This window comes from Mastigoproctus giganteus, chromosome 8 (genome assembly GCF_048544385.1).
Source record: "Mastigoproctus giganteus isolate SK-2022 chromosome 8, ASM4854438v1, whole genome shotgun sequence".
Classification (NCBI taxonomy): domain Eukaryota; kingdom Metazoa; phylum Arthropoda; class Arachnida; order Uropygi; family Thelyphonidae; genus Mastigoproctus; species Mastigoproctus giganteus.
This window is the reverse complement of record NC_143582.1, coordinates 25,544,569-25,556,773: the sequence shown is the minus strand read 5'-3', so window position 1 is coordinate 25,556,773 and position 12,205 is coordinate 25,544,569. Positions and strand designations below refer to the sequence as shown.

The 12,205-nt window shown below is 33.6% G+C and overlaps 1 protein-coding gene across 1 annotated transcript in view; it reads left to right on the top strand.

Moving 5' to 3' along the window:
- Window positions 1-7,221, top strand: part of LOC150081382 (uncharacterized) — a 33,505-nt gene extending 26,284 nt beyond the window's left edge. The window contains exon 3 of the mRNA XM_090379236.1: window positions 6,820-7,221. Coding sequence (XP_090235362.1) covers window positions 6,820-7,155 — 336 coding nt within the window. The 3' untranslated portion in view covers window positions 7,156-7,221. The remainder of the gene's footprint in view (window positions 1-6,819) is intronic.
- The last annotated feature ends 4,984 nt before the right edge of the window (window positions 7,222-12,205 follow it).

Here is a 12,205-nt window from a genome sequence, read left to right as displayed (position 1 = left end):
GCTGTAAAGTATGAACACCATAACACATGTGCTGGACTCTCAAGAGGCTTGAAATTTCATCCATGATGTCACTTAAATCCAGTTCTGCTACTATGTCATCATCAGGTTCTAATTCTGGAGTCTCACCATTTGACGCATCTCTTTCACTTTTATCATCTATTATTAAATCACCTGTCTCTCTTGGTCTTTATTTAACTTCCCAGTGGTACTTGACGTGTTGGAGGAATTATCAGTTACAATGCACAATACATGCTCTTTTCTTATTTAAGACTCTTGCAGAATGCCTTTCACTAGTTGATGGAGGTACTCGCTTGTATGTTGAGCATATGTTGAAACGCTGGTTTTATTGGTCAAAGTTTTACTAATTTTTGCTCCACAAGTCAAAATCTCGCCATCAGTGTCATTCACTTGGCATGTGTAAATATATTTATCATCTTCAGTGACCGTAAAGTATTCAAATACATTAGACTTTGTTCTAGATCCTTTGTTCATTGTAGAGGGCATTCACACATTTGACTTTCTGAAAAAATAAAATGTGCATTATTCGAAAAGCAGTCACTGGTTTAGACATTTAAAAAAAAAAAAAAAAAAAAATAGTAAACAAAAAGAACAGGGAAATGAAACTACACCATGAAGCATCAAAGCATATAACATATGTGCCAACCTCATGATTATCACTGACCAAGTTAGTTGGAGCCAAGGAGCCAGTTTTTTTTTACTGGCTCTAGCTCCATAGAAACCTCTGGCTCCACAGCCCTGGAACTTGGTACATTACTTTGGGCTTACTGCTACCCATATTCAGTACTTTGCATTTATCAATGTTAAACTTCAATTGCCATTTCTCAGCTCATCTGCCAAACTTTTCTAGATCCCATTGCAGTAGCGCATTGTCATTACTGTCATTAATCACCCTGCCAACCTTTGTATTATCTGCAAACTTGGACTTTAAGCTTGAAATGCCTTCATCAGTATCTTTGATAAATATAGAAAGAACAACAATAGGCCCAGCACTGAACCATAAGGGGACTCCACTAATAACATGAGTCCATAAAGAGCAGTGTCCATTAATTACCACTCTGTTTTCTCCACTCAACCATTCCTTTATCCATAGCAGCAACTTGCCCTTAATGCCACAACTGCTCCAATTTGTATAGCAGGCTTTTATGTGCAGCAGTATCAAAAGCTTTCCGAAATCCAAGTATATGATATAAAAATTATTTTCTGCATCCAGTTCTTTCTGTTACTGAACACAGTATCCAATCAAATTGATCAGACAAGATATCCCCTTAACAAACCTATGCTGTGGTTGAAGTATAATTGCAGCCTAGATGATCCTGTATTACTTCTTTAACCTGTGATACCATAGCTAACAGGTCTGTAATTAGTTATGTCACCCTTTGTAAATGGGGATATATTTGCACATGTCCAGTCCACAGGAACTTTGCTTGAATCTAAAGATGCTCTCATACTTATGGCTAAGGGTTTGCTTACCTCATTTGCTGCCTCCCTTAATATAATTGGATAGATCCCATCCACTTTTTTATGTTTAATTTTGACACTTTCTTCTCAGTTATTACAAAATCATTTAGCTGCCTGTTAGAGTTTGATAAACTTCTGGCATCCATTTTCCCTAAATAACTCCTCATGCATGAATGTAGATGCAAAATACCTATTCAGTTTGTCAGCAACCTGCCCCAAGATCATCAACAGTTAAACCATCAATGTCAAGTGGACCAATATGATTCAACCTCTTCCTTCTACTGTTGATAGAAGTAATGAAGTCTTTCCTGCTTTTCTTGGCATTCTTTGCCAGAGACTTCTCGTAATCTGCCTTGGCTTGCCTAACCTTCTTTGTGACTTGATTGCAGACTAGTTTATATCTATCATGGGCTTCTGTATCACATGATAATTATTTATATGCATCCGTTGCATATTTCTTCTCTGCCAAATGTCTCAATAGTTCATCTGACATCCATTTAGCTTCTATGATTATTTCTTTGAATGCTTCCCATTTAGAATTTACTGATGGTGTCATCATTGGTTGGGCCCACTGTATAGAATTTAAAAACCTGTCTAAGACCACCGTAGTCTCCTTTCATCATCATGAACTTGGTCTGGCTTAGGTCTTTTAAGACCTGTTCCATTGTAGCTCTTGGAGGTGGTCTTGACCTTGCCATTGTTGTCTTAGTTGACCCACATCTCTCTTGCCTGTAGGTTTGTAGTTAAAGGCTAATTTTGGGATCCGGTATGGGTTCATTCTTTCTATGTGGCTAATCCATTTTTTCTGATACCATTTTATGTCATTTACTGTGTTATCTACTTTTAATTTCTCATGAATATCTAAATTTCTTTGGTAGTCTAGTCTTGTAAAGCCTAATAATGGTCTTAAAAATCTCATTTGTGCTGCTTCTAGTTAGTGTGCATCTTTCTTATATATGACCCAAGTCTCACAGCTGTGGAAGAGGGCTGATTTTTAAGTTATGTTGTGCAGTCGTAATTTTGTTTCAGTTGTCATTTGCTTTCCAAAGTGGCGTTTAATCGTTCCGTTCATTTTATTATATTTTTGTAGTTCAGGGTGGATGTCTTTCCCTTCATTTGATATTAAATTTCCCAAATAGGTGAAGTCAGATATTTGTTCTATTATCTTGTCATCAATAACAATTTTGACTCTTTGTATGTTTTTTCCACATAATCCCATTGATTTTGTTTTTGAGGTGGAGATTTTCATCTCATACTTTTTGCCTATTTTATTCAGTTCATTAGCTGCTATCTGTAGTTTATCTTCCAATTTTGCAATTATAACTTGATCATCAGCATATAATATAGTTTGGATTTTATTCCTGTTCAACTGTATTCCGTTGTTAATGTTTCCATTCTTTAATAATTTTATTGATGTAGATATTAAATAAATTTGGTGATAGTCCACATACTTGTTTGACTCCTTTATTGGTGTTAATTGGGTCTGATAGTTGGCCATTAGAATATTTTATGCAGACTTTTGAGTTTTATATAGGCTTTGCATCGCTTTCCAGAGTTGGGTTGGAATATTTTCTTCACGTAGAATCTGCCCAAGTTTTTCCTAGTTTACATTGTCATATGCTTTTTCATAATCAATAAACAGCAGAAATATTGGTAGGTTAAATTCTCTTCTTTTCTCCAAAATTTGTTGCAATGAGAAAATGGCATCTATTGTGCTTCTCCCTTTTCTGAACCCGCATTGTTCTTCTAAGAATTGTTCACTGTATTTATTAAGTTGTTGTTGTTGTGGGGGTTTTATGGCGCATAAGCTATTTTGGCTATAATGCGCCTCATTTATTAAGTTTATTCTTTAGTATATTAGAGTATAGCTTTGAAGCAGTGTTATCCCTCTGTAGTTGTTAGGGTTATTTCTGGAGCCTTTTTTGCGTAAATTGATTACTATTCCCGTTTCCCAATCTTTGGGTATCTGTTGCTTATGCCATATGATGTTAAATAATTTTAGTAGTGTGTTTTTTTAATAAGTTGCCACCATATTTAAATAGTTCTACATTCTGAAATTGTCTCTGCCTGGGCTTTTCTGTTTTTTTTTTATTTTTGTAATATTAACTCTAGTTCTTCCATTGTTATATTTTCTTCATTTTCAGTTACCACAGATAGTCTCCTTTATGAAAGCAAAAACCTTTTCCTTTACTCTTGATGGTAGTTACTTTTTTAAGTAAATCTCACATCTGTACACTGTGATCACTGCCACCTGGTGGTTTTTTTAATCTGCAGATTCTTAATGCATGAAGAATCGCTGCTGATAATCAGATCAAGAGTATTTCTCTCTGTTTTTGTCTTTCTAACATGCTGCTGTAGAAGACAGTCATCCAGTAAATCCACAAAAGTCGTGTGTGTGTAATTCTCTCTGTTTTTGCCTTTCTAACATGCTGCTGTAGAAAACAGTCATCCAGTAAATCCACAAAAGTCGTGTGTGTGACCAACCTACAAATTCCAGTCAATATCTGGAAAGTTAAAATCCCTCATTATAAGACATTCTGATTTACTGGCCCACTCTGTTTCTCTCTACAGTTGTTCATTGTACAGTTATTTGGGCTGTAGCACACTCTTACTCTCATTTTTGTTTTCACAGTACTTATATCACACCAAACTGATTCAACATTGCACTGTCTATCTATGTCAACTGGATACACTGCCTTAGATTTTATGTGCTTATTAACTAAGAGTATAACCCTTCCCCACCCACCTCCTGTCCTATCTGTTCTTTCTGTATGCATTGTACTCCCCGCCATAAATTTAAGTTACAGGGGGGGGGGAGATGTTTAGACTGGATTGCAGGAAGTTTTATTTTAGCTAGAAAGTTATAAATTACTGGAATAAGTTACCTATATGCGTGGTTTAGGCTGACAGTTTGGAGAAATTCAAAGGTCAGCTGGATAGTTACTTATGGGAGGAGGAAATGCATAGGTTGTCATTTTTCCTTTTCTTTTATTTATTAAGTATTTATTTTATTATTTTATACTTTTTTTGGCTGTTGCAGCATAAGCCTTAGGCTTCCTTGTACCATATGGGCATTACTAATACTATTCAAATTCTACATCCCTTATCTCTGACCGATACCACATCTCTGATATCGCCACAGTTAAGTGCTTGTGAAGTCATTTTATGACCTAACCAGCATTTCAAATCCATCAAATGTATTTACTATGATCCTAACATTGGTGTACATACAAGTAATACGTCCACCTGTTCTTGCTCTTAGGCCCATGAATTTTCTTGTTCCATGGTGACCCAAAACAAGCCTTGAAATCCCCAGTACCTTGCTTTCTGGGCTGCTGCATGTTCCAATAGAAGCAATGCAAGAATCACTTTCACTTCTGCCTGTGGCTGTTGTTAATCTGTCTAAGCTGTTAATATGTTTTTAAATTGTTTGGTATACATGTGCTAGTAGAGGCAACCTTCCAGCTAATGAGATGTCAGTAAACCCTGAAACAGCTTTTCTGTTGGTGTCTCAGATTTTTAAATGCACAGTGGATTCTTCTGTTTAGGTGGTGTTATACATTTAAAATGATGTAGCCACTTAGAGCAGTTTGCAGTGAGTTGTCCCTTAGTCTTCTCCACTGGTGAAGCGTTGCTTATTCGAGGTAGTACAATATCAGGGCAACTTATTGTGAAGGCATTCACAATATGAGATGTAACAAAAACGATGCCATTTCACCTACTTTGAAGGTTCACTACATACTAACATGATGCAATGCACAAACTTGTCTGTTTAGTGAATCTTTCTGTAGTTTGAGGCCTTACCACAAAAATCTTCTTAGTTATATCTGCATATCCCAGCAACTAGTACAATTCAGTAAATTATTAGCCCAGTGATGGCATCCCATAGCAGACTCTCCAAAATGTAGTCAGATTATAAATTAGTTTTCTGAATTAGTATTAGCAGTGGCATATATGTAAATAAATTTTGAGTATTTTGACTATTTAATGGCACATAATGTAAATATTTTGTGTATTTTGACTATTTAGTTCACAATGAACTAAATACATAAATGTAATGTATGAGCATTTCCTTCATTTAATTAAAAAAAGAAAAAAAATGTTCTTGTTTATACTCCAGCATGACCACCAGGTCAGTGGAGTTTACAATGAACCAATCAATACAAATATTAATTGTATTTAGCTGTCATGGGCTTGAATCCCAGTCCACCCAAAGAGCATGTGCTACTGCACTTGCGCTCCTGACCACTCGGCTACGTCATTTTGAACTGATGCGAACACACTGTGTTGGGAGATCATAATTTGCTACTTCAATAATTATAGATAAGAGTGAATCTGTGCACTTTCTCTCTGCTCTTTATAGTTTCTTTGTGTCCAGAAAGCTGTAAATGTTGGAGTGTGCTCAATTATATAAATTTTTAACAGTGAAGGAACTGTACTGTTCCAGAATGTATAGATCATTCTAATGTTATTAAAGTATCTCATTTGTGATCCCCCTCCCTACAATGCAGTGTGTTGTTTGATTATCAAACTGTACAGCCTTTATTTACAAACTTCTTATTTCCCTTAAAAGATCATCCTTGATGCCATAGTTTTCTAAAATTTGAAGGAACAAATTTCTAGGTACTTTTTTCATTTCCTTCATCTACTTTTTGAAGATGAACAGAACCTAAATACAGGTTTTTGTTATATTCCCTTAACAAGATATGATGAAAAACAAGTTAATTTTAAAAAATTCAAAATGAAATGGATTTGTGCTGGACATCCTCAATTTTGCTACTTGCACATCATGGTTATTACATATCTATCAATGTATATATAGCAAATCCTTGATGTTGACCACTACTATATACTCCTTTGAATTGTTAATTAACACCCAGTTTTTGTACTTCTCTGTATAAAATGGAAATAAAATAATAATAATAATTAAACTTTTTATTTTATACCAATACCTTATACAACTGCAGTTCAGATGAGGTGGTGGTGGGGAACAGAGGTTTAGTTAAAAAGTTTAAACTTTTTTTTCTACTTAACCTTGATCACAAAACTTCATATTCGGGATACTCAAAATTTCCTTTCCTTTATGAACAATTTAAATGTTTTGAATTGAAATAAACCAGTTGTGCTAAGATAGACTTTTAAAATTCATATTCAAAACTTAGTTACAGAAAGCATAAGCTGAAGAGTAAAGCAGTTATGTTGGTTTTTAATACTGCAATTCTTCCCTCTTCCCCCAGTAAATAATTGTGTATACTGAGTTAAGGACACTTACTTATAAATTGTTGACTGACAATGTAATATTTCAGTTTTCACCATAATTTTTTTATTGTTGTTTTTCAGGTTCTTTATTATTATATCCAGTTGGTTATTCGTAAGGAAGAACTTCTTGTGGATGCAGAACAAAGCTTTGCACGTTTGATATGGTTGTATTATTATGCTATGAATCACAGAGAATTGTATAGTTGTTTGAAGATATTGAACACACAAACAACTTTGGTGCCAATGCGTCGCATAGTTGCAAATCTTCTAAGGCAAATGTATATGCATCCTCGCTCATTAAAACAAATTGCTCGTGTTGCTATTTATAATGCTATGAATCATCGAGTGGCACCTAGCGTTAACAAGCTACCCCTGCCTGGTCCTTTAAAAGAATACATACTGGAATGGATGTCTTAGTGTAAAGTGAATAATTGGTTATATCTTGTATATCTATCTTTAAGAAGCTTTAAAATTTGATATGCCTCCAGAAAAGATGCTGCATTCTTTTTCTTGTTATTACTCATTCATTTGATTCAAAAGATAATTTATTTAAAGAAATAATATAAGTGCAAACCATGCAGAATATCAATATTTTAATTTTAGTACTTTTTAACTGTATTTTAGGTAAAATTAAGTCCACAATATATATAATTTTTTTTTTATTTATACAACGTTTTACATTTTCCTTGCTTTAGAAAAAGTGTATTTCAAGAGTGTCCTTGGATTGTTTAACAAAAATTATTACTATTATGTGTATAATTAAATTTGTTTACTTCATGTAGTATTATGGATATTAACATTCTGTGAAAATTTTTGCTGTAATTTGCACTATTGCTAAAGGTGATGGGCCAAGAGATGGGTAAATTTTGATTTTCTCTACCTATCCTCAACTGTTCTCTTCATTTCAGAAAATAAGTTGCTTGCTGCTTCTCACTGTTATGCTATTTCGTCATGTGGGATAAAAATATATATGTATAAGCATTTTGAAGCAGAAGTTTTAATAATAGAGAAAATTAAAGAATTTAAAAACACTGCCAAATACATTTTAATAAATGCTATATTTTAACATTACTGAAATAAATGTATAGTTTTGGCTTAAAGAGAAAATTTTAGAAAATAGCTTTCTGAATGATTTTGTAGTGGTTTATTAATTTTTAGTTTTACTATACTTAAAGAGGAAATCTTTATTAATAGTTCTCTGTGTAACTCCTTCCTTTAAATTGGGTTATTAGATCAGTTTTTTCTCTTAGCAAGATTGCCAGACTATTCAATATATTCCTGTCAAACCTGATTTTAAGATTTGCCACATGAAAAATGATTGATTGTGAAATAACCTTATCAGTCACTTTAAGAAGCTTTAGCTCTTGAAAATCAGTTATGTACAAACACAAGCACTTGGCAGTGATTTCCATTTTGAAAATTTGCTTGCTCTTCTTTTCTGATTCTGTTACTTTGGAAACAGTCAATAACTTTTTAATGATGTTTGCAGCTTCACCTCCTTTCTATATGTGAAAACAACCTTGACAATTCACATAGAACAAAGGTTCCCCAAATTTTTCCATGCCTAGTATCCTCAAAGGTGAATGAACATACTTGTGGTACCTATCAGTTATCATTCCATCTCATCCTTTATGGTTAGATTTCATTAATTGAATTGGCTTATTACAAGATTATATCATATGACTCCCCCCCCCCCTAACTTCAATGAAATGTGAAATTTTAAACTGGTTTCTGTTTCAGGAAATATACACTGCTGTTTGTCTGAGCTGAACTCTATTTGAGATCTGCTAAAGGATGAAACTTGTTACTTGTATTATCAGTGACCTGTAAAAGCAAACTGTGTTACATGATTCATGTGGTTTATGTATGTCAGAAAATCCCAAAAATTTGGATGATATAAATAAAATGAGAACTAAAAAGGAAACTGATATATGATAAGTTTTGATGCATGATCACTGAAAATGGATTATAAATCTTTCACTCCATTATCTTTTAAATCTCTGTCTATTTTAATGGGTGTATCCCTGAACTGTGAAGTATCAGCACACCAGTGATATACAAATGTCTCCAGTTTACAGAGCTGGTTTCAAGGGTAAAATGGATAATTACAGACCTAATAAATATAACTTCTGGAAGCTGAACAGGTCTGTTCATAGAAAGTTAAACTTCTTATTCAGGCAATTCACAGGGAAAATTATGAAAATTGTTATTAAGGATGCATTGAAGGTGCATCTGGATGGAATGAAATTATATGAAAAACACATTGGGTTGTTCAAGGAAGTCATGTTTGACTAATCTGGTGAGGTTGTCACTAAAGAACAGGATGCAAACAGTTTTGATATAATGTATTTATACTTTGATGAGGTTTTTCTAAATTGGAGCAATGTACCATTAGTGGGAAAGTACTGGTGTGTAAAAAGGTTGGTTGCCAAAGTAAAGTAAAGAGCATATAAAAATGGCTATTACCTTATGTAAGGTTTCTTAAAGTTCAGTACTGGATCCCTTGTTTCTAATATTTATCTTTGTTAGCAGAATTGACAAGAGCATAACAGTTGTTTTTATGTAATCTCTCACAATCTTAGGGACATCAAGTGAAAAACACATTCAATGCTATGTCTCCCATTAATTGCTAGGTTAAAATTTTAGAACTTAAAAGTTACTTAGTGTTAATTTTGCCCTAAATGAAAACTCATCCTCAAAGGTAAAAAACATTTAATGATTTAAACAAACAATCGGATAAATTGTAGGATTCCTTAGGGCACCGATTAAATTGACTTAATAAATAGTAGCAATAGCTTAATTTTCAGTACTTACCTTAATATAATGTGCAGTTGGGCTTAGAGCGAATAAAGTGGAATAGACTAAAAATTGGATTTAATGTGGATGAGCTTAAATTTTTGAAATGGAGTTAAAATATGCTCAAGGAAATGGAAGTGCACGTCTTCATCCTTGGTTGTCATGAATTAAAGTTGAAAGGAATTGGAACTATGAGAGTATAATCAAGAGACCAATAGCCGTAACGATAGGCTTTCGTTATTAACGTCTTCAGTTGGTAATAGTGAAGAAAGAGAGAGCGCGTGTATTTTAAAAGAACTCTAAGTTCCCGTGATGCTCTTTGATGCATGTGGGAATCTCAGGTGCATGAGGTTCCAGACCGGGGAGAGGTTGTAGGGTAATTTTGCATTTAAAACATTTAATTTAGATTGATGCCGAAACCATTCTATGATAAGGGCTTCATACTGATAAATTCTGAAACTAGATTGTAATTTAATAATGGGGGTTGCTGAATCTACTAAAGGTGTGTGGTTATGGGATTGTACATGTAAAGTCAGTTCTGTATTTGCTTGTCCAGTTTTAAAGCTATTATAATGATAGTATGCTCGTGTATTTGATGTTTTTGTAGAGCCGTGTTTTGAAGTAGTGCTTCGGATATAGCATGCATTACATTTTTGCTGGCATTTTATTAAATATACTATGTTGTTCAAATCACAGATTTGGTATTTATAAGTTTCTTTATAAGAATTAAACATGGATCCTAGTTTATTGTATGTTGAAAATATGAGTGTAATGTCGTTATTTGCAAATATTCAAATTTGCAAATATATTGTAAAAATGAACCAAATCCTTTCAGACCCAGATACATACAAACCCGACAATACATATAATATTACCAAACATAAAAACAGACTTGATATTATTTTAAGAAACCTAAGGACAAATAAAGAAATCAACTTGCCTACCTTGCAACAAATCGGTATACGAAATAACATTCTTCCGCACATGTTTGGCATCACCAAACTGCATAAACCCAACCACCCACTAAGACCGATAATTTCTTTCAATAAATCAGCCTTTGCTAACCTTTCCTCCTTTCTGGTTAAGATTATTTTCCCCCTTACAAAATTTTCTAAATTTAAAGTTAATAATACCATCCAATTATTTGAGCAAATAAACCCCATTATTATTTCCAACACATATAATTTAGCATCTTTCGATATAGTATCCCTATACACCAATGTATATCTACCAACCGCTTTACAGGCTCTACACGATTTCTTAACCAATGGCAGCACTCTAATTAATCATACCTCTCTCTCTCTCGATCAATAGCATATTGGAACTTACTTCATTTCTTTTAGATACTAGACATTTCCGTTTCAATAACCAAATATATCAACAAACATTCGGTTTACCTATGGGATTAGGGATCTCAGCCCCCCCTGTCTGACATATACTTAGCCTCTATAGAAAACCAAGTTTTACAACCTTACCCTACAGAGTTAAAATTATATATGCGCTATGCTGATGACATCCTTATAATTGGTAATAAAACTATAATTGATAACCTTTTTATTAAGTTTAATTCCTTTCACGATAGATTAAAGTACACTCTTGAATTGGAGGAAAATGGACAATTAAATTTTCTAAACCTTACCATATATAAAGCTGATACTCAACTCAGAATTAGAATTTTCAGAAAAAACACCCACACCGGAAAATACTTACATTATGAGTCACACCACCCTTTTAGCACAAAAAAAGCTGTTCTGTACAATCAAATATATAATGCTATCAAATACAATTCAACGCAAAACAACTTATCTAACGAACTTCAATATCTTACAGAAAAATTTATATCCAGGAAATACCCCTTACAGTTAATTCAAAAAACTATTTCCAATGTCCAAAATAATATTAATAACCCATCCAAACATAACACACACAACAATTTACGCGTAGTTCTTCCTTATCACAGTGACCTTGATAGACAGTTTCGTCGAATATTTGCAAATACCGACATTACACTCATATTTTCAACATACAATAAACTAGGATCCATGTTTAATTCTTATAAAGAAACTTATAAATACCAAATCTGTGATTTGAACAACATAGTATATTTAATAAAATGCCAGCAAAAATGTAATGCGTGCTATATCGGAAGCACTACTTCAAAATACGGCTCTACAAAAACATCAAATACGCGAGCATACTATCATTATAATAGCTTTAAAACTGGACAAGCAAATACAGAACTGACCTTACATGTACAATCCCATAACCACACACCTTTAGTAGATTCAGCAACCCCCTTTATTAAATTACAATCTAGTTTCAGAATTTATCAGTATTGAAGCCCTTATCATAGAATGGTTTCGGCATCAATCTAAATTAAACATATTAAATGCAAAATTACTCTACAACCTCTCCCCGGTCTGGAATCTCACGCACTTGAGATTCCCACGTGCATCATCACAAGAACTTAAAGAGTTCTTTTAAAATACACGCGCTCTCTCTTTCTTCACTATTACCAACTGAAGACGTTAATAGCGAAAGCCTATCAACATTATTAACGTCTTCAGTTGGTAATAACGTTAATAACGAAAGCCTATCGTTACGGCTATTGGTCTCTTGATTATACTCTCATAATTCCAATTCCTTTCAACTTTAATTCATGACAACCAAA